We start from the raw sequence: 24111 nt of genomic DNA, 5'->3' as shown, positions 1-24111 counted from the left end.
GAAAGCTACTTTTAAAAGTAATGCATTACAATATTGCGTTACTCCCTAAAAATGGAACTAATTGCGTTACTTATTTGAAAAAGTAACTTCGATATTTTGTTGTAAATTGAAACAGTAATGCATTACTTTACTAGTTACTTGAAAAAAGTAATCTGATTACATAACTCAAGTTACTTGTAATGCGTTACCCCCAACGCTGGCTGCGCCGCTCTTGATTCTACAGCGTCACGGCAAAAGAAATGACATTTTATCTAAGTTGTGAGCTTGCATTTGAATTATAATAAGAAAAAGACAAAAAATAGTCTGTGTTTGCTGACAGCATGCAACAGAAAACAAAGTGGAATATTCAGCAGGAACATTTTATCCATCATGATGTGATTGGATTAGGTTTTCATTAGAGACTGAGAAAATTAATGAAAGTTGAAAACAAATTTGTATATACGAGTAGCTTGCACTAATGACTATACAAGACATTTACACAGAAAGTAAATAAGGGTTGTGTTTGATTTCATGTTGGCTGATACACTCTAGAATCCACTAGAAAGCTTCACACCGTGTGGTTTTAAGACTCAACCGGATATTTTCATCAAACACAGGAAGTGTCTTTCAGTCATTCGTCATTAAATGCATATACATTCACCTCTGCCTCCCTACGTGTTGCCTGCCAGTGTGGTCCTGGTATACCGATAGAGCATTAAAGCATTGCATTAAAACATCGAAATGAGTTTTAAAGCCAATCTGTCAGGGCTGGCTATGGCTCTGTGTGCGTTGAGCTAAGCTACTGTCTACTGCCTGCTGTTACCCCCTCTGACCAATCAGCATGTGTCTTCCAGCATGGCTTCCCATCTCAAGCTAACTGCACTGACAGATCCTGCTCATCTTGACAGTTTCAACAAAACAGCTACAGTTTGACATCTATCTCCATAACCGTCTCACCCAAGCTGATAATATATATGTACATGCTATGTTTTGTAATTACCATACGCACATATCATCATATTGACTTTGCAAGTCCATCTCTTTCTTTTGTAGTGTGTTTTGGCATTTCTCCAAACCCTGCACAAATTTGAAATGCATTTGGCTTTCATATGCTGATGAATCGATGCCCTTGTGTGTCGTTTTAATCGCCGCCACAGTGCAGAGCCTCGTTAGAAACAATTACCGGCAGTGAGAAAATGAATTTATCAGTGTCGTTGCTTAATAATTGTGGCCCTTGAACCTCGTTTACTAACACTGAAGATGTTCCTTGTAAATTGATCCTTTAATAACATTTTAACCTAACAGTTTTGGAAAAATGAATGCATGCTCTAAAATTTGACTCTTTCTGTTTTTAATTTGATATTTCCTCTTTTTTTTCCCCTTTCTCATCCTGTAACCTTTCCCCCTCCAACCTTGTTTTTCTTCCTCCTTCCCTATTAATCACAAACACTTGCAACCCAACATTACCATTCCGTCTGAACCATATCACTCATTCCCAACCACTTCTTATTTTCTTTTTTATCTCCAAAATACGATAATCTTCTTTATTCACCCCTTTTCCATTCACTTCTGCTCCTTTTTCTTTTCCCTACCCATAATGCTCAATTCCATTATGTGTCCCGCCACATTTACATTCTCCTTCCCGGCTCCTTCTCTGCCCTTCCCCCCCTTCTCCTTCGTCCTCATTTCCTCTGTGTGTCGTCCTCCTCCCCTCTCCTCCCTCCCAGAGGCCATGCCAGTTGGCGGCAGTGGTGGTCTGCGGGGTTCAGTGAGAGGTTCGGGGGGTTCCTTCAGCATGCACTCCCTCCTGCAGTCCTACAGCAGCGCCCTGCGCAGACCACGCAGCCTGGGCCGCAGTCTCAGCTCCTATCTCAACCACACCACGCGCCTCGGTACATTCACACGCACGTACACGCATGCACACAGAGGGCGAGAGTGTGATGTGTGTGTGAGGTTGCACAGTAGGGATGGGAATCATCAGGAATTTTTGCTTCCGATTCAGTGTTCCTTATCGCTTCTGTTAATGATTCTTTTAGAAACCATTCCTTTTGCATTCACTTCCCTTAAAGGCTTGTTGTCAAACAAAGAGATAATTTCAGCAGAACAGTAATGACAAAGCAACTTGCCTGTTTTTATTTCTCTTAACCTCAAAGATGTTTACTAAGATCCTTCTATTATCTATTGAATCCCACAATAATATTTAAAATGATCATATATTAGGTACTTTCAGTTGGGAGGTGGCTGTCTCATAGCTCTCTCATAGCTACATGGTGAGTAGATAGGTACCATCATTTTGAGGTAAATGTGTTCAAAAGTCTGAAAATCTGTGTGTAACTTTAAGGAACGTCACTACCAAACATGTGTACAACTGTTCAGAAATGTGCTGGGCTCAAAAATTGTCACTACTGAAATGCATAATCTTTTATTTGGGAAAAATAAACACAATTTTAGTACAGTTATGCAAATCATTAGTATTTTAGTATAAGTTATCACTACCACAACATTACTGTCACTACCGAAAATGTGCAGTCACTACCGAAACACGGAATGTTTTGTCAAAATAAAGTATATTGAATGATCAACTAAGATGTTATTATAGTGTTTGGTTCAATTTATTTGAATGAATCCTTAACTTTGAAATCAGTATGATAAACTTTATGCCTTTTACAAAGAAAGATTGTAAAGATCGTCTTTTGCTGTGAAAGCTACAACTCTGGTGCAATTCATGGAATGGAAACATTTGTTAAAAATTGTACATGGTCCCTTTACAAATAAATAAAGTAAAAATACAACAAATCTCATAAATTACACTTGAAATATTGTTAAAATTGTAAATGTTATTGATTTACCTGTGAGAACCTTTTAATAAAAGTAGTAGCAAAAAAAATATTTACAAGGTAGATGTAAACAAAATCTTAATAGGTCAATATAAAGCCACCTTATTAAATTATTTATTATTGTGTTTCGGTAGTGACAAATTTGGGGAGAGGAAAAATATTCCAAAACTTTCTGAAAATACAATTTGAGAATTAACTGCACAGTTACTAGAAATGTGTACCTTGGATATTATACAATTTGCATACATACAAAATTTGTGCAAAAAGACATTTTTTTTTAAGACTTTCCATCTCTGACTTTGAAGCAATTCTGTAGAATGGCCCTACTATTTTGCTAAAATTATCTCAATTGACGTCTACAAAAAGGCATATGTATCCTGGAAAAGTTCATTTACACAGACTTTTTAATTGCGAGAAGCAATGAACCATTTGCTTAAATGTTTATTCATGTGCACACTGAATGACAATAAGATGTGCAACATAATGCTTATGAAGCTAATATAGCTTATATAGTTCTGTCCACATTGATGGAAGGATGCAAACGTTTCAGAAGGTTAATGAAACTGATTGTCATGAAATCATTTGGTTGCCATGTTTTCTTACAAAAAATGAAACCAGTTCTTGATTCCCAACTCTACTGTACAACTTGGACACTCGTGTAATGCAGCGTAGACGCATACACTATTACAGTGGTTCTCAATTGGTGGGTTGCTACCCAGGGAAAAACAGTACTAAATGCAAATGATAAAATTAAACTAACTGTATAATTGTGCATAATTAGGATAGCAAAGTAAATATGCTTATCGAGAGAGAGGGAGAGAAAGAAACATTACACTACAATATTTTTGTATATTTATAAATGTTACTTGGTAGAAGATAACCAAATTAGACCGATTCCAAAATGATAGTTGCTTTACATCAATCAAAAAATGAATCTCCTTTCAATCAAATCCAATGCAATTTTAAAGTGCTTTACAAGTGTAAACAAGCAAGTGACACAAAATATAAGCAATGACAGTAACACGATGAGATATTGATAAAGCAAAATGGAATAGAAATAAATGGTAATGTTGTAAATACAATAAACACGAATCATAGGATTATAAATCATACACTCTAAAAAATGTTAGGTTAAAAACAACCCACAACAGTTGGTTTGAAAATAGACAAACCCAGCAATTGGGTTGTATTAACCCAGGGAATGGGTTGTTTTAACCCAGCGGTTGGGTTAAATATTTGCCCATCCTGCTGGGTAATTTTATTTAACTCCGCAATTGTATAAAAATTACTTCATTGCTTGCTTAAAATGAACCCGAAGTTTGTTGGAAATTAACATTTATTAATACGTTTAATAAATTAACATTTATTAATAAGTTTAATGAATAATAATTAAACAATAAACATTTATTAAACTGCTTATTAATAAATTATCACTTTTGATTATTATTATTGCCTCTAGTAATTATGTGTCTGATTTTTAATTTCCAACCTATTTTTGGGTTCACTTCAAGCCAGCAATATAGTAATTTTTAAACAATAGTTGGGTTAAATAAAATTGCCCAGCACTTTGGGCTAACATTTATCCCAATCGCTGAGTTTGTAAATTTTCAACCCAACTTGGGCTGTTTTTAACCCAGCTTTTTTGATTATAAGACTACACGAAAACCGGACATGCAATCATCTTCAAAGCATAAAATAAAATAAAACCTAATCTACATCAGCTATTGGCTGCCAAGAGTGTGAAACTATCAAAAATTCAAAAGAAATATGACAGATTTTCCAATTTTGCAGTTAATAATTGTTAGTAATTTTGCATTTCAATGTTTTTTTTGTTTTGTTTTGTTTTTTTTTAATGACATTTTTGTTTAATTTGGTGCATCTAATTATTCAGATTTATTTATGATTAATCTGCATCCTGAAGCAAAACCAGTTGAGAACCACTGCGCTGTTATACACTGATATAGACAGGCTGAGGGGGTGGGAGGTTGTGTTATGGTTTAATGGGGGGGATGGGACAGCGAGTGAATAAATGAGAGTGGAAGATAATGACTTCTATTTTTTTCCTTTTGTGTGGGTACGAGACGGATCTCCTTTCAGAGCAGCTAAGTAGTTCCTCAGCTGTAGTGTGGTTTGAATCCCTGGATCTTATAAATGCATCAGATGCGGGAAACAGACAGATAAATGTGTGAGATGCATTTGGAGAGTTGCAGGCTCACAAATGATACATCAGCATTACTTGCGTGTTTTAAATGAGAATAACGAAGTAGTGGAGAGACATTTAGAAACATTACATTTGATTTATTCAAACAATTGTACCAGTATCATTGAAATAGTGACATCAGAATAGCATGCCAATGTTGTCTGTAAATGCAGAAATCGTCCACGAGGATGTGAAAATGGGTTCAGATGGAGAGAGCGATCAGGCTTCGGCCACATCCTCAGATGAGGTGCACAGCCCCGTCCGAGTTCGTCTGAGAAACAATCCTGGTCGCAAAATTTCCTCAGAGGTATGTTTACCTTTCAGACCTTGTTTTTCTAGCCACTATTTTTAGAGCATGACGCTGTGAATAATGCATGACATGCTGGGTAATAAAAACATACAATATTCCAATACTTAGTCCTTGTTTTGTTTTGTTTGCTTGAATTAAACCGTGTACCACATAATAACCATTAGCTTGTTTGTTGCTATTGAAGGTACATCAGTTGCATGTGACTAATGGTGCATTGTGGGTGCTGAAAATGCTCCACAGCATGGTAGCCATCAGTTAGATGACTAGCCTGCGGGCCAGATGGGTTATTACTGTTATGGAGTGTAACAGAACCTTTAGGCCTTAAGTAATAATGGTTTTCCCCTCCTCCTTCCCTCTCAGGACATAAATAAACGTCTGTCTCTGCCTGCCGATATCAGGCTTCCTGATGGCTACCTGGAGAAATTCAGCCTCAACAGCCCCCTGTTTGACAAACCGCTCAGCCGGAGATTACGCAGAGTATCGCTGGTAATGCCTCTCTGTTGGTTTTCCTTCTTCTTTTCCCATTATTCTCTCTCTGTAAACCTATTTTCTTTTTTTCTCTCTCCCGGTTCCAATTTTCTGCTCAAATCCAATTTTTTCATGAGGTTGTTCACTTTTCACTGTGGCCCATATCATATACTAGTCTAATAAATTTTGTAACCTCGCTTAATATGATATCATAATTTATTAAATTAAATTATAAGTTCTTTGGGGTTCCACTTTTAGCCTCATGCCTTTACTACTGTTGTTTTCTTTTGACACCAGTTCTTTTGCTTGATCTCACATTCTCAAGTGTCTTTTCTCTTCTCTTCTCCTTGACTGGTCTTATTTGTTCAGGGTCACATTATCGTTGCTTTGAAATCATTGCGAACACACAGACAAGACAAACTTTCATGGCATGTCTCGCTGCTGAAACATTCTCAAAATATTAGTCGCACAGTGTCAAAGGAAAAAGAGTCGACCACATAAAGCAATGCACCAAAAATCAAAAGTAGGAATGTAGCAGCTCTATTTTTTTATTGAAGAAAATTAAGACTAGTTTTAGGATTATTATGGGATTTATTTTTTTTTTTTTTACATTTATGCATTTGTATATATACACACACACACGCACACTGCACGGCCAAAAAAAAGTTGCTGTTTGGATTTTAATAGGCAAATACTTAAGAATCTATGAATGGATCATTATTGCAGTGATTTATTATGTTTCTAGCATGTTATATGTTTGGCAATGGTTCTTTTAACCCTTAAAGATGGAGTGTGTAGCTTTTAATTTCTTAAAGGTGCCCTAGATTATGTTTTCACAAGATGTAATATAAGTCTAAGGTGTCCCCTGAATGTGTCTGTGAAGTTTCAGCTCAAAATACCCCATAGATTTTTTTTTTATTAATTTTTTTAACTGCCTATTTTGGGGCATCATTATAAACGCACTGATTTTATGCTGCGGCCCCTTTAAATCCTGTGCTCTCCGCCCACAGAGCTCGCACTTGCCTTAAACAGTGCCTTAACAAAGTTTACACAGCTAATATAACCCTCAAAATGGATCTTTACAAAGTGTTCGTCATGCATGCGTCGGATTATGTGAGTATTGTATACTGTTATATTGTTTACTTCTGATTTTGAATGAGTTTGATAGTGCTCCGTGGCTAATTAGAAATTTATAAAGAATGAAGTTGTGTTTATGCATTATACAGACTGCAAGTGTTTAAAAATGAAAATAGCGACGGCTCTCTTGTCTCCGTGAATACAGTAATAACCGATAGTGTTTAACCACATTTAACATTACATTAGCAACATGCTAACGAAACATTTAGAAAGACAGTTTACAAATATCACTAAAAATATCATGTTATCATGGATCATGTCAGTTATTATTGCTCCATCTGCCATTTTTCGCTACTGTTCTTGCTTGCTTACCTAGTCTGATGATTTGGTTGTGCACATCCAGACGTTAATACTGGCTGCCCTTGTCTAATGCCTTTTATAATGTTGGAAACGTGGGCTGGCATATGCAAATATTGGGGGCGTACACCCCGACGAAATTCAATTTTTCATTCGAGGGCACCTTTAAACAACCATGTAGGAAGACATATCATGGCCATATTCCAGGTTGACAATGTCAAGATTCACCAGGGTTAAAATTGTGAAAGAATGGTTCAGAGAGCATGAAGAATAATTTCCACATACGAATTGGCACCTCTGAGTCCAGACCTTAATTTCATTAAAAGTCTTTGGGATGTGCTGGAGTAGACTTTGCAAGAGGTGAGCACTCTGTATTGTCAATACAAGATCTTGACCAAAAACATCACAACATTTATTTCCATAAAGAGGTGCATTATTTTTTGGTCAAGATCTTGTATTGACAATGCAAGAGGTGAGCACTCTGTAAAGTCTACTCCAGCACATCCCAAAAACTTACACTGAGGTTAAGGTCAGTGCCAATTCATGTGTGAAAATTATTCTTCATGCTCCCTCCCAACAATTCTTTCACAATTTGAGCCTAATGAATCTTGACATTGTCATCCTGAAATATCGCCATGGCACATCTTAATACATGGTTGTTTAAGAAATTAAAGGCTTCTTTTAGGGTTAAAGAACCATTGCCATGCTAGAAACATAATAATCACTGTAATAATGATCCATCCATAGAATCTTAAGTATTTGCCTATATATATATATATATATATATATATATATATATATATATATATATATATATATATATATATATATATATATATATATATATATATATATATATAAAAAATACATTTTAAATGAATAAATTTATTACGTGAAAGACTACCATTGTATATCAGAAAATTGATGATTTTGTAAATTGCCTATATTTTTATTTTTTTACACATTGCATTGATGATTTGAAAGGAAAATTTTTTTTTTTTTTTTTAAATAATATGGATTGTTATACATTTTATTTCAAAATAAAGTTGTTTTTCTTTTCATATTGGGTTGAAATATGATGCGGACATTCTTAACAGAACGTCAAAATCATGTTTTGACTACATTATTATAAAATGCTACGACTTCAGCTGCCCTTGATATGACATATAAACCCAGATTGTGATGTTTATTCAGTGCTGTTGACACACGCTTGATCTGTGATGCGTTTAAACACTTCATTTGTTACACTTCAGTTGTTCCCAATTTATTTTGGGGAGGGATATTTAAGCTCATGTTCTCCGTGTGCATTATATAAACCTCTGCAACCAGCACAGCCGTCTGAAACGGGAGCAGTGTGATTTGGGTGCATTCTAATGAGTTCACATGAATGCCTTTGAAATTTTCTGCCCTGTATCCCTGTGTTAAGTGTTGCTTTTTAGGACTATGTTGTGACATACTTTTTGTCTTTGTGTGTCTGCAGTCTGAGATCGGATTTGGGAAGTTGGAGACATACGTGAAGCTGGATAAACTAGGGGAGGTAACTTCACAGTTGTGTTATTTTAGTTTTTATTATAGTTTTATTAATATTATGAATTTGCTTTTATATTTTTAGTTTTTTTTTGTTATTATTTTCAAATATTGCTATTTAGATTTAATTTATTTTTGTCAATATTAGCTAGTTTAGTTTTTAGTTGGTTAGTTAGCTATCTTCAACTTAAACTTATTTCAGTTCATTGCCTAAGCAACATTTCAAATTTTTGTTTAGTTTGTTTTTCAACTAATATTTAATATTTTATACCATGGTCTGAATACTCTGATTATGATTGTCTGGAAGGTGTGCAATAAAACCGTTAAAAGCACAGGTAGTTTCAAGTCCGTTTAACCACTGTTCTATATTAATGTGCTGTTGTCATTGAAACACACTTACACACACATCATTCTCACACAGAGATCGGAGATCACGCTGCGCGTACACAAAATTTGTCAGCACAAAGACTTATCAACACTGCCCCACAACTTTTATTAATAAATTAGCTTTGCTACTGAATTGCTACATTATATTTCTCAGCAACGTGGGAATAACACTGCTGTTTTTGAAGTAATTAAACTATCAGCTTCACAGACTCAGGTAATTCACACACACATCTCACATTTCTATCTCTCTTAATCTCTTAATGTAATCTTGCGCACTACTTTATCTATGTGTCTGATTTAAAACGGGCATACTAGATGTAACGAGCCATAACTGACAAAAATAACATTTTACCCTTTTTTTTTTTACCATTTACCATTTTACCCATAATTTTTACCCTTCAGTAGTTCAAATATTGTGCTGCAAACTCTACATCATCAGCTTTAAGTTGTCAATGCTGACAAATGACTATGGTATGAATGGGATAATCCATGGCTAGCTGTGTATTAAACACTTTGTGTAGGGTGGTTCTTTGCTTTAAAATTGCTTAATGCACAGCTAGTCGTGGATTATCCCTTACTTGTTTCAGTTTTATTTCAGAAATGTTTTTAATAGTTTTAGTTTTAGTTAATGATAATACTTCACAGCCAGTTGTACATAGTAGCTCTGTTCCAAAAGAGCATTTTGAAGCATAGTCTCCATAGTCACAATCCTCTGGGTTATGTCTTCTTTTTCTCTCTCAGGGCACCTACGCTACAGTATATAAGGGCCGCAGTAAATTGACGGATAACCTGGTGGCTCTGAAGGAGATCCGTTTGGAGCACGAGGAAGGAGCTCCATGCACTGCCATTAGAGAAGGTGAGTTACAAGCATGCCGTAGTGGATTGACACTAAAATTAGATCAGCAAACTACTGCCCCAAATTTCCCACATGCTTGCGTAGTGACAGACATTTGTACTCTTATATGTAAGAGGTTCTAAATTAGCCTGCGAGTCCCTAAATTTACTATCAGCGGCTTTTGTTACATGTCGTTCTGCTGGTTAAAAGAGTTATAATATGGAAAAGCAGGATTTTTGTGCTCTTTTGAATAAAGTTTGTGCTGTAACATTCACACAAAGCTTCCTCTCCAGCACACCCAGACCATTAATGAAAACTAAACTGCAAAAACAGGTTGTTTGAGGCTAGCAAACTATAAAAGAAATCATTTACATACCAAAGTTTTAAAGATACAGTAGCAGAGGTGCATTGAAGGTTGATTTCGTTTTCATTTTGCAGCTGTTTTTGCAGTTATGTTTGTTTCAGACTAACTTTGTGTAGCTTGTCATTTTGTCCTTGTCATTTTTAAGTGAATATTCATAAAGGCGTGTGAAGCACCAGAGGTCACGTGTTTGAGGAATAATCTTTTTCTGTGTCTCTGTAGTGTCTCTGCTGAAGGACCTGAAACACGCCAATATTGTGACTCTTCATGACATCATCCACACGCAGAAGTCGCTTACGCTCGTGTTTGAGTACTTGGTGAGTCAGTATTTCACTGCACTCTGTACACTTTTTATAGTACTCATGATCTCACACATGCAGTCATCTACACAACAGTGTAGGAGAAGATATTTGGAAACTGTAGCTTGCCAAGCTGCATGCTACTCATAATTAAAAGTAGTTAAACTACATTCAAGTTTCTCTTGTGCAAACAACATGGTTAATGAAATTGAAATTATTTATGGATGGCATATCTTTTCTTTTAAATAACTTTCAGCTTAAAATTAAGTGATAGATAAAATCATAAAAGTATAAAAATTATAAAATATATAAATTATAAAATCTGAATAAAATGCTTAAACACTTATAAATGATAAAAAAAAAAAAAATATATATATATATATCATTTAACCATGACCATGAACCGTATCCATGCAAAAATTGTACAATTATTTAAATAAATAAATTGGTGCTGTCCATTTTTTTTTTATTTTTTTTTTTAGTTTAGCGTGTTAAAAATATTTAACGCATCCATTTTTTCTGTCATAATTTGGCTAGATTTACATTATATGATCACGCTCTTATTTTTGTTTATTCATCTAGTCTTTTATTACTTCCTTTATCTCCCAGGATAAAGACCTGAAACAGTACCTAGATGACTGTGGAAACTGCATTCATATGCACAATGTCAAGGTAAGACTTCTTTGACACATGTCTTTTATTTCCGTTTCTCATAATCGTTGTGCTGCACATGGCAATCAGAGATGGTGTACTTAATTATTCACCTGTGTGTTTTTCCCCCTCTCAGCTCTTCCTGTTTCAGCTGTTGCGAGGTCTGAACTACTGTCACAGACGTAAAGTCCTTCATCGAGACCTCAAGCCTCAAAATCTCCTGATCAACGACCGTGGGGAGCTAAAGCTGGCTGACTTTGGTCTGTAACATACAAACCTGGTTTAACTAACTCATTCTTGCTCTCACTGTTTTCTCATGGTTTGTGCTCTGTGGGTGGTTGTAGCCTAGTGGTTAATAAACACCAGCTGCCCACTTACCAACTCCAAACACTTAACCTCAGGTTGCTCTAGTTACATTGTCTCTAATCATTGTATTGTAAAATATAAAATTGGCTAAAAGCATCTAGTGTACTAAACATCTGATAGGTCTTAAGTGGAGTTGATGTATAATGTCTTGTAAAGCTCTACAGCTCTGAAACTGGCCAAAGCTCTTTTAAATTTGGTAAATTTGTCTTCAGGTCTGGCACGAGCAAAGTCGATTCCCACTAAGACCTACTCCAATGAGGTGGTGACCCTCTGGTACCGCCCCCCTGACATCCTGTTGGGCAGCACGGATTATTCCACTCAGATTGACATGTGGTGAGCATCCACCTGATGATTTATATTACTTGGTGTATAAAGTTTATTTGTGGTATCATTGTTATTTTTGGTATTATTTATATACTATTTATATAATATTTTGTTTTAGTATTTTTATAATGTGCTTTTGTCATTTTTATTTATTTTTTATATTTATATATCACTTCAATTAAGTTTTATTTCAGTTTTCGTTTTAGTAATTTTTATACTTTAGCTTAAATTAATATAATATAGTTGTTTTTCGAGTTTGAGTTGGATTAAAAATGTTTTTTGTTGTTGTTTTTATTTCTCAGTACCTGATGCTTCTACCTCATTAAAGGGATAGTTCACCCAAAATTAAAAAAAAATACCCCATGATTTACTCACCTTCAAGCCATCCTAGATGTATATGACTATCTTCTTATATATTTAAAAATATCCTGACTCTTCCAAGCTTTATAATGGTTGTGAATGGGGCCACATTTTGAAGCCAAAAAAAATTTATTCATCCATCATAAAAGTAATCCAAACGACTCCAGGGGGTTAATAAAGGCCTTCTGAAGCAAATCGATGGGTTTTTGTGAGAAAAATATCCATATTTAAAACATTATTAACTGTAATAACTAGCTTCTGGCAGACGGCCGTACGCATCGATTTGCGGTAGAAGAGCAACCTCTGACCCGACACATGACATAATGGCAAACGTGGAAACGCAGAGGATAGAGCAAAACAAAACACCGGTCACGAATTGGATATCTGAAACCAGAATTTTTAAAGCAAAATGTTGGAGAATATTGATATAAGAGAAGAGGAGCTTTAGTTTGTTGCAAAGCCCTATTTGTGTGTCTACGAGAGGTGTCTAAGCTTACGCTACTCCTACATCATACGTCATACATCGCGTCAGAAGTTATTAATTTGGCGCAAGTCGACTTGTGCGATATACGTATGGCGGTCTGCTAGAAGCTAGGTATTTGAATTGATAAAGTTCAGATATATGGATATTTTTCTTACAAAAACGCATCGCTTCGCTTCAGAAGGCCTTTATTAACCCCCTGGAATCGTTTGGATTACTTTTATGATGGATGAATACATTTTTTTGGCTTCAAAATGTGGCCCCATTCATAACCATTATAAAGCTTGGAAGAGTCAGGATATTTTTAAATATATCTCCGACTGTGTTCATCTGAAAGAAGATAGTCATATACACCTAAGATGGCTTGAGGGTGAGTAAATCATGGGATAATTTTGAATTTTTGGGTGAACTATCCCTTTAATTCAGTTCAGCTTGTAAGTGTACACTTTGGTTAAACTTATTTCTTTTACTGTGGTGCTGTAGATTGAAATAGCAGTGCAGGAAACACTAAATGAGGCTCTTGGTTTTACTGCGGTATAATCAGCACACACTCTTATGTCATAGCTTTTGTGGGGGTGAATGTGAATTGAGTTTTAATGTCTCTCATTGCAGGGGTGTTGGCTGTATCTTCTACGAGATGTCTACAGGTCGACCGTTGTTCCCGGGATCAACGGTGGAGGAAGAGCTGCACTTTATCTTCAAACTGCTTGGTACTGCTCTCTCTCTCTCTCTCTCTCCCACTCTCTCCTCCTCTCTCACTTTGCTCTTTCTGGCTCTAGATCTGACAGTTAGTCTCTGTATGTGTCACTGTGATATTTATAAACCCTCCTGTGTCTTTTCATAGGTACGCCCACAGAGGAGACCTGGCCCGGAATAACCTCTAACGAGGAATTCATCTCCTATAACTACCCCCGATACCGCCCCGACTGTCTCCACAACCACACTCCACGGTAACAGCTGTCCTCTGGGCCTGATGCCTGAAACAATCACCGCTCCTGTTGTAAAAACAAATGACACGCTGTCGGAGGTCATTTATTGAAGTTGCCATTTCTCTCTTGCAGATTGGACAATGATGGGGTTGAACTTCTGTCGAAACTGCTGCAGGTGATTTGTGTGTTATTAAAATGGAAATGTTGAAGGATTAGTTCACTTCAGAATTAAAAATTCCTGATAATTTACTCACCCCCATGTCATTTGAGATGTTTACGTCTTTCTTTCTTCAGTCGAAAAGAAATTAAGGTTTTTGAGGAAAACATTCCAGGATTTTTTTTCATATAGTGGACTTCACTGTGGTTCAACGGGTTGAAGGTCCAAATTGCAGTTTCATTGCAGCTTCAAAGGGCTCTACATGATCCCAGACGATGAATAAGGGTCTTATCTTGTGAAATGATTGGTCATTCTCAAAAAAAAATTTTTTTTTATACTTTTTAACCACAAATGCTCATCTTGCGCTGCTCTGCGATGCGTCACGCATTACGTAATAACGTTGGAAAGGTCACGCGTGACGTAGGCGGAAGTACCAAGCAAGTGTTTGCAAAGCAAACGCGCAAAGACTAAGTCAAATGGCCTTTACCAAAAAAAGGTAAAACAACGATGTTGGACGATTTTTGAAGTTGGAGGAGAAAATCTGATTTTTTCACCTTACCACAGTACTTCTGCCCACGTCACGCGTGACCTTTCCAACGTGATTATGAAATGTGTGGCGCATCATAGAGCAGTGCAAGATGAGCATTTGTGGTTAAAAAGTATATAATTTTATTTTTTTGGGAAAATGACTGATCGTTTTGCGAGATAAGACCCTTATTCCTCGTCTGGGATCGTGTAGAGCCATTTGAAGCTGCACTGAAACTGACATTTGGACCTTCAACCCGTTGGTAACCGTTGAAGTCCACTATATGGAGAAAATCCTGGAATGTTTTCCTCAAAAACCTTCATTTCTTTTCGACTGAAAAAAAAGACATCTTGGATGATGTGGGATGAGTAAATTATCAGGAAATTTTAATTCTGAAGTGAACTAATCCTTTAAAGTTGAAGTTGGTCCCACCGCAAACTCACCCCATTAGTTGAGCCAATGTTGATCAGGATGCTTGTGTTTGAACCACAATGTTTGGATGTTTCTAGAAATCACACCTACGAATGCCTTGCTTACAACTGTTGTTATACAACCAAATCTTGCCAATATTCAGTGCCATAATTCAATGCTGGTTAACGTTAGTGTGCTAAAGATTGCCTGAAATAAGAATAGATTTGAAGTATTGGGATATATTGAGATGTTCTTGAGGGTCAACTCCCCTTCCCGGTCAAAAAAAACCTCCTCAAAAATGATGTTTTAGGAGCAGATCAGTGCTGTGCAAACTTGTGTTAATTCAATCAATTCCTGATGAAGGACAAAATAACAAAATTATTAGTTACTAACTAAGTAATAGTTACTAACACTGGACTGTTTTTCAGTTTGAGGGAAAGAAACGGATCTCAGCAGAGGAAGCCATGAGACACCCATACTTCCACTGCCTGGGAGAGAGAATACTCACACTGCCAGACAGTGAGTTCACGTACACACACAACCTCACACACACGCATACATCTCCTACCACAGAAGAGATTTATGATGGTGCCAGATAACAGATGCATGCGCGCACACACACCTCACACTGACAGATAGAATTATTAAAGTGTCAGACAGAAGTCTCACACATATACACACTTTAGTTTGAAAGACGTTTAATTCCACCGAGCTTGTATGAGCTGTTCTGTATTTGCACTGAATCAAGTCTGTGTGTGTTGAAATAAGCTTACACAGATACTCTGACCCTTAACGTTATATCTCAGCCCTTGTTTCAGTTCAGCGTGTTAAATTAACTGTTGAATTTCTCCCTGCCAGCTACATCAATATTTGCACTTCAAGAAATTCAGCTGGAGAAGGAGCCAGGAATGAGGACGAACTCTCTGTCAGAATCAGGTAAAACCACAGAGTGCTGATGAATGATGATTCATGATGATAGTTTTGAGCTTCATCCATCAGTGTGTTTGTGACCCCTCTATGTGTGCAGCGGCACGTCAACCGGCATTACTCTCAAACTATCAATTACTCTCAAACAGTCAGAATTTTTATAGTCTTTGTGAAAATCTGGCCGACATTCATCTTAATCTGGACAAAAACAGTCCACTTATACAGCAAGATAGGAAAGGGCTGCAAAGTGACAACCCATGTATTTGTGTGACATTTGATGATAGTTCTGGAGTCTGAAATCAGACAAAAATTGGGCTGGGATTCAAAAACCATTCAATTGTTCAAAAAATACTGTGAATGAGTTTGGTGATGGTCCTTGAACGTCTGCATTCTTATGCCGATAAAATATTCTGATTGTTTTCTGCACCATTAATCTGAATCTAAGAATCGATAATGGAAATCGTTAAAGGGATAGTTCACCCAAAAATGTAAATTCCCTCATGACGTTCCAAACCTGTATGACTTTCCTTTCATATGTTGAAAATGTCAAGATATTTTGAAGAATGTTGGTAACTAAACAGTTTCAGTTCCCATTGACTTCCATTGTATTAACAAAAATAAGTCAATGGGAACCGAAACTGATTATCAACATTCTTGAAAATATCTTATTTTTGTGTTCAACAGATGAAAGAAAGTCATACAGGTTTAGAATCTGCTTTCAAGCATTTAAGCAGAACTTATTTTCACGAGCACTCTTCTGCGTGAGCATTTGAGCGTGTGGTTAAAAACTAGCCTAGAGCGCCATCTGCTGTTTAAAACTATGCTCAGAATTGATTCAAGAAAGAATCGCGATGCATTCGGAAAATCTCATAATCGATCCAGAATCATTTCTTCCGATTTATTGTCCCAGCCCTACCGTAGAACCGGTCCTGCCTGTATAATTCGCTCTTTCTCTTCTTCTGAATCAGTTTCTGGTTCAAACATATATGGCTGAATTAAACCAATCCACTTGCCATTGTGTAGCGTTTACTACAGTCCAGGTGCTGGTCATATAATTAGAATATCGTGAAAAAGTTAATTTTTTTTATTGTAAATTATTTTAAAAAATGAAACTTTCATTTATACTAGATTTATACATGTTAAGTAAAACATTTCAAAAGTTTTTTTTTTTTAATTTGTTGATTAGAGCGTACAGCTAATGAAAGTCCAAAATCCAGTATCTCAAAATATTAGAATATTTACATTTGAGTTTCATTAAATGACCATCCCTACAGTATAAATTCCGGGTATCTCTTGTTCTTTGAAACCACACTAATGGGGAAAACTGCTGACATGGCAATGGTCCAGGAGACAATCATTGACACCCTACACAGAGAGAGTAAGTCACAGATGGTCATTACTGAATGGGGTGGCTGTTTACAGAGTGATGTGATCAAAGCATATTAAATGCAAAGTTTACTAGAAGGAAGAAATTGGGTAGGCAAAGGTACACAAGCAACAGGGATGACCGCAAGCTTGAGAATACTGTCAAGTAAAGCCAATTCAGACACTTGGGAGAGCTTCACAATGAGTCGAATGAAGCCGGAGTCAGTGCATCAAGAGTCACCACACTCAGACATCTTCAGGAAAAGGACTACCAAGCCACTTCTGAAACAGAAACAACGCCAGAAGCATCTTACCTGGGCTAAGGAGAAAAATAACTGGACAGTGAACAGTGGTCGAAAGTCCTCTTTTCAGATAAAAGTAAATTTTGCATTTCATGTTGAAATCATGGTCCCAGAGTCTGAAGGAAGAGTGGAGAGACACAGAATCCAAGCTGCTTGAAGTCTAGTGGGAAGTTTCTGAAGTTAGGAATGATTTGGGGGGCCGTGACGTCTGCTGGTGTTGGTCCATTGTGTTTTATCAAGTGCAAAGTCAATGCAGCCATCTTCCAGGAGATTTTGGAGCACTTTATGCTTCCATCTGCTGACAAGCTTTATGGAGATGCTGATTTCCTTTTCCAGCAGGACTTTAGCACCTGCCCACAGTGCAAAAACCACTTCCAAGTGATTTGCTGACCATGATATTACTGTGTTTTATTGGCCAGCCAACATGCCTGACCCCTGAATCTATGGGATATTTTCAAGAGAAAGATGTGAAACAGTCGATCCAATAATATACAGATGATCTGAAGGCTCAATAGTGCCTCAGCAGTGCCACAGGCTGATCACTTCCATGCCACACATCACTGATGCTGTAATTTGTGCTAGGAGCAAGTCATTTGGTGTAATATGTGCTGCCGACCAAGTATTGAATGCACAAATGAACATACTTTAAAGAACTTGAACTTTTCTGTTTTGAAAATCCACTTTTTGATTGATCTTAGGAAATATTCTAATATTTTGAGATACTGGATTTTGGACTTTCATGAGCTGTACGCTCTAGTCATCAAAATTAAAAAAAAAAACTTTTGAAATGTTTTACTTTACATGTAGGGAATCTAGAATATATGAAAGTTTCATTTTTAAAAATAATTTACAATAAAAAAATGAACTTTTTCACGATATTCTAATTATATGACCAGCACCTGTACAGTTGACCGAGTGGATCAGGTAGTCTGAGCTTGTGTGATTGAGTGGAGGCGGGGACCAATTTGCATATTCATGAGTCCACGTATACTAAATGAAGCAAGGGTGTAGAGTTACATTCAAGCTATTTTAAGGCATGAAGAAATTATTTTCACAAGAATAAATGTTTAAATGTGTTATTGGGATTATCAAAGATTAGTTTTAAGCAGGGCTTGACATTAACTTTTTTGCTCACCAGCCACTGTGGCTTATGGTTTTCCAAAGTTACAAATTACATTTTATATGATTAAAGTTGACTTTGACATTCTAAAATTACTTGATTTTGAGTCATTTTACTTAAAACCCTTTCAAATTATTAAATGCAGATTGACCACCTAAATCAAGACTATAGGCCTACATGGTATATCAGCTGGTATGTACGGGTGGGTAATATGACCACAATATGATACGTTTTATAAGTTATGTTTGTTAGGCTATATAAAAATAACAAAGAAGCAAATTAGCAAATTACAAATACAATGGTAAATTAAATAGCCTAAACTCTTTTTTTTCAGATACAGTAGGTTTATTTAACATTTATGTAACATCTTTTGTTGTTTGATTGATTGTGTGCGCGTGTATTTGACTATTCAGGCGCAAGGAGAACTGATCGCGCGACGGAGAGAGAGCGCGCTTCTGTTGTGTGTGTCATTCAACGCGATTCCTCCGATCCCACCTTCACTAACTGCAAGTTAATCGATAACGAATTGTGATCGGATTGTAATTTTGTGCTACGACGAGCTTAGCTACCTTTGATTAGGCTGTAGGCTGAAATTATATTCAACCAGTCCAAGTGACTAGCTGTCTTACCCGCCACACAGCTGAAATCTACCCGCATGTGGCGGGTGTTAATGTCAAGCCCTGGTTTTAAGGGATAAAATTATTGACTGCAGGGGGACTTTAATGTGTAAACCTGTGTACCTTCTCTGACTGCCTCATTTTGTTCTGCTATACACCTAGTATTAACATTCATGTCAGGTGATCTGATCAGAAATAGCAATATATTTATGGCACAAAATGTATCTCAATATCTCTTTGTTCTTCACACCCATCCTTTTCGCTTTGATCTCCATCCACATTTCTGAGTTTATTTCTCGTGTAGACTCATTAAGGCACATTTACGATGGTGATGTTTTATACATTCTCAGGAGTAAGTTCTTGTTAAGCTCCATGTATTATGCAGCTCATTCAGTGCTAACGTTTTTTTTCTGCTCTGTCTTTCCCACGGTCTCTCTGTCTCTTCTCTCCCCCTGCCTCTTTGTATGTGCTTTGATGTGTTATTTTTATTTATTTATTTTTGCTGTATACCACCGCTTCACTGCACTCCAGAGCTTTTGCAAAGATGTCTAAGGTTCCGGCATACCTTAGGTACATATTTGTCGCCCTCCTCTCAAGGCAGGAGGACACAAACAAAAAAACTGCATTTCTTCCCTTGAGTTTCCTGTTCATCTGTACTTACTGTCCAGTTGTACCCCACAGGAATTACATAATAATATCTGAATCACTCCTCAGATATTTCAAAAAGACATTTTCTCTCTGAACAGAGTACATACTGTAGGTAGAATGGAAGATGTCATTGACTCATGCACAGCTTGAAATTAGAAATAAATCAGTTTATATCATTATTAAGAGCATCTGTTACATGCATAACTGAATTAAAAAGGACATACAGGCAATTTGTTGCACCAGCAGATCACATCAATACATTGACAATGACACTAACATTGGTGTTATTTTTGAGCAAAGATCCCATACTAACTACATACTAGTTTGCTGAAATCAACCTCTCTCATCTGTCACCTTTTTCCTTTTCTGTGTAAGCCCATCACAATTAAAATGTGCACTTTTACTGCCCATTTTGGCAATCCGCATGATGTGCATGCCAAAACCAGGGTTGCCGTGTTGGTTTTCAGCAAATGGGTCAAACATTTGAAAAATGTGGGATTTTCCCATTGATTGTTGAATGAAACATAAACTGACACCAGAATGTTTCATCTGACAACATTGGCAATTTATGTGCTGAGGTTATGTGTAATTCAGTTAATGAGACATTCGTCCTCATTAAGCATCTATGTTCATAGACAGGTTCTCCTGTGATGTTTAGTTTGAAAAAACTCATCCTCCACTCATGCCTCATAAATATTCAGTTCACGAATTGATGAAGCTGTCAGGCCAGAGCTTATAATAATTCAACCTTTATACAGAGTTTATACAAAGTCGGTTCTAAATATGAATATTAATCCATGAGCCGAAAGTCCCAGTTCCATGTTAAAATTACTGAATGAAATGCCAAAGCCTGGTGGTGTGACTGTAAAGACATGTATAATGTTACAAAAGATTTGTATTTCACATAAATGCTGTTCTTTTGAACTTTCTATTCTTTAAAGAATCCTGAAAAAAATATATCATGGTTTCCACAAAAATATTAATCAGTTTCAACATTGATAATAATAATAATAAGAAATGTTTTGATCACAAACTTTAGAATGGTATTGTACAGACTTACCATGAGCTCCAAAGTTAAGTATGGTTTATTTTGTAATAATGACCATTTGGTTGTACGTTATCCTGCTTATTAAATGGCTGCTTACTAAATAAAGTAATACACGTTGATTTGAGTTGAAATATTATAAAAGATGAGTACAAGAGGCATGAAACTAGATTAACCAATCAGAATAGATTTTTTTTTTTTTTTAACACTCAATGATTTAATTTTTAAACATTTTATTTTTATTACTCAACTTGCGGTAAAATACTACTCTACCCACAATCCTTAAACAAGATCTACCAATCAGAGAAGGTGGCAAGCAGGGTTGTGGTGAGTCTTGGAGGCTAGTGAGGTAATGTTAGCTGTCCGGCAAGGAAATGCATTTAAAAATACATGCTGATTAGATTATAGCATTCACAGTGCATTATGAGATTCTTTCATAAGACAGACTGAAAACAGACTCTTTTCTGTCTATGAATAGTAAAAGTGTAGGGAGATGTAAATCAGAGCCAGAGAGGGAAATAAAGTGATAGGGGTCATTTCTCCATGAGTTATATGCTCTGTGCATTTAATTTTGCTGGTCTTTAACTGAGCTTGACATCAGTTGTAGTTTAAAGTGTTAGTTCACCCAAAAGTTCTGTCATTAATGACTCACCCTCATGTCGTTCTAAACCCATAAGACATTTCGTTCGTCTTTGGAACACAAAGATATTTTTGATGAAATCCGAAAGCTTTCTGACCTCACATAGACTGCTACGTAAATACCACTTTCAAGGCCCAGAAAGGTAGTAAAGACAATGTTCAAATAGTCCATGTGACTACAGTGGTTCAACCTTAAAGGTGCTAAAGAGGATGTTTTCGTCGACTGAGAAACCAGTCGACGAGTTTTTGAAATGAGCGCATGCGTAAGAACAACCCTCCTCCTTCACAGCTCATTTCAAGTGAACGCCTCCCAAAACTCATGCACGAGTATTGGAACACGGTGTTTACCACCGGCATTCGCTGTGTCGTGTTAGTGGATTCATTATGTCGGACTCACCGCAGGTAACTCATAATCTGCAGTTGTTACTCCTGTCTCCTGACAAAAACATTGCATGCGGCGCCTGTGGAGTGTGGAAAGTTACTGGAGCGCGCAGCCGCACGTCTCTCACAAGTGATTGGCAAGCCAGAGGGTCGATCATCGCGTAAACGATTGGCTGATGTTTTTAAGGCCCTACCACGTGCACAGATGATGTATATTAATATTATTACTTTCAGTGCACCTAATAAATAGTCTTTTATCAGTTAGTAAAGACAGTAATATTGCAAAAATGTATAAAACAAAACATCCTCTTTAGCACCTTTAATGTTATGAAGCGACGAGAATACATTTTGTGCACAAAAACCAAACAAAAATGTAACAATTTCTTCTCTTCTGTGTCAGTATCTGACGCTGTTCACATTGTAAACACAGTCCAGAGCTTCCAGGTTCTGTGTCAGAACGCAAGCTCAGTATTGGCTGGCTCCTGCATCAGCATCACACACATGCGTCATGCTGCTCATGCGAACAGGAGAATGACACAGAATAGAAGAAATTGTTGAATAAAGTCATTATTTTTGTTTTTTGCGTACAAAAAAGTATTCTCGTCGCATCATAACATTTAAGGTTGAACCATTGTAGTCACATGAACTATTTTAACGATGTCTTTACTAGCTTTCTGGGCCTTGAAAGTGGTAATTACATTGCAGTCTATGGGGGGGGAGGGGGGGTCAGAAAGCTCTCTAATTTCATCAAAAATATCTTAATTTGTGTTCCGAAGATGAACGAAGCTCATGCGGGTGTGGAATGACATGAGGGTGAGTAATTAATGACAGAATTTTACATTTTTTGGGGTGAACAAACTCTTTAAGCCTAATGCGTGGATAATGAAAGCATAATGTAGAAACAGAGGTGAGGAGCTTGCTGTGTGAATACCCCTCTTTCCTTACCAAATAAGAAAACAGTCCAGGCTTCTCTAGAGCTTTAAACTGAGCATGTGTGGGTGGCCGTGTGTTTGGGTGCACGGTGACACGTATTTGGGTTCGGTAAGCTCGCCTACTCTCATGCCCAGTTCTCTAAATGAAGTGAGCGCTGATTTTCTCTCTCTGTCCCTCTTGTGACCCTTTATACCCTCTGAGTGCATTCATGCTCAATGCTGCATGCAGCCACTGAACGCCATCTATGTAGCCTAAACGACGTCCTCCTCTTCTTTTTCTCCAGTCAACAGCATATCTCAGCGGCAGAGTCTTCTCTTCTGAGGGCACACGGGGCGACTCGGGACGGGGGAGACGGACGATGTACGGAGAGGATTCGTCGAGACGCTTCCTGTCGTGAAGATGAAGGGATATCTGTTTTTCATTTCTCCGTCTGAGTCATTCGCTAGTCCTGTGGCATTATGTGTTTAGAAGGGGTCACTGTAGTTGTTTACATGAAGAGGCTGAGGATGTTGATTTGCGTACTTGTTTTCTTTGTTTCAAATGACGATGCACTCCCCCTTCCCTGTACACGTTACAAACATGTTCTTCCTGTTTGCTGTACCTTCTCGACTTGGTTGCGTCAATCCAGCCGCTGTAATCAACCAATCAGACGCAGAATGTTATCGGATGACCTGCTTGAGTGCATAGACTTCATCCTTTGACTGAAACAAATCAACCTGTTTTATTTGCAATACTTCTCAATTGTAATGTAAAAGGAAGGCCAGTTTATGAAGGAAGGTGTCATGAATGCTGTTAATATCCATCAAGAAGAAGCCAAGTCTCTCTAGTCTTCCAGAATAATAGTCCTCTTCATTAGTGTCATCAGCCCTCCCATCCAAAGATGAACATTTAGTACTATGCCAACACAATGGTTCTCCAATCATCATCATCATCATCATCAACCATAATTGGTTATTTGTATTCATCATAACATTGACTGTATGTCAACTTTTGTTTTTGTTTGCATAATCATTTCACTTTTAAGTTGTTGTTTACATGTTTTGTTTTGTTTGTTTTTTGCCATGTAATACAGTTTGATAATCTAGAATACGGTTTCACCAAAGACCCCCATGCCGTCGTTCTTTCCCTCTTGGTTTGACTTTTATTGAGCTTCCACTTCCATCATCATGTTCAAGTGAACCCTCAATCAGCTACACTGTGTCAAGGACAAATTGTTTGTGCAAAGCAACTTATAATGTTTGTGTTGCATTAAGGAAAGCCTCTCGATAGTCTCGACGCATTTCCTGCGGATA

The 24111-nt window shown here is 37.0% G+C and overlaps 1 protein-coding gene across 2 annotated transcripts in view; it reads left to right on the top strand.

Annotated features, from left to right (window-relative positions):
• Window positions 1–24111, top strand: part of cdk16 (cyclin-dependent kinase 16) — a 34773-nt gene extending 10662 nt beyond the window's left edge. Inside the window, exons 3-17 of one of the 2 annotated variants that reach the window (XM_048209319.1) lie at window positions 1707–1871; window positions 5190–5323; window positions 5687–5812; window positions 8709–8765; window positions 9884–9998; window positions 10561–10655; window positions 11247–11309; window positions 11425–11548; window positions 11867–11987; window positions 13432–13529; window positions 13664–13769; window positions 13881–13923; window positions 15271–15361; window positions 15701–15778; window positions 23103–24111. In XM_048209319.1, coding sequence (XP_048065276.1) covers window positions 1707–1871; window positions 5190–5323; window positions 5687–5812; window positions 8709–8765; window positions 9884–9998; window positions 10561–10655; window positions 11247–11309; window positions 11425–11548; window positions 11867–11987; window positions 13432–13529; window positions 13664–13769; window positions 13881–13923; window positions 15271–15361; window positions 15701–15778; window positions 23103–23140 — 1454 coding nt within the window. In that variant the 3' untranslated portion in view covers window positions 23141–24111. The remainder of the gene's footprint in view (window positions 1–1706; window positions 1872–5189; window positions 5324–5686; window positions 5813–8708; window positions 8766–9883; window positions 9999–10560; window positions 10656–11246; window positions 11310–11424; window positions 11549–11866; window positions 11988–13431; window positions 13530–13663; window positions 13770–13880; window positions 13924–15270; window positions 15362–15700; window positions 15779–23102) is intronic. The other variant, XM_048209321.1, reaches the window with a different exon arrangement.

The sequence above is a fragment of the Megalobrama amblycephala genome, linkage group LG12 (genome assembly GCF_018812025.1).
Source record: "Megalobrama amblycephala isolate DHTTF-2021 linkage group LG12, ASM1881202v1, whole genome shotgun sequence".
Taxonomy (NCBI): domain Eukaryota; kingdom Metazoa; phylum Chordata; class Actinopteri; order Cypriniformes; family Xenocyprididae; genus Megalobrama; species Megalobrama amblycephala.
Note: the sequence above shows the minus strand (reverse complement) of the source record. Positions and strands in the feature narration are given on the sequence as shown.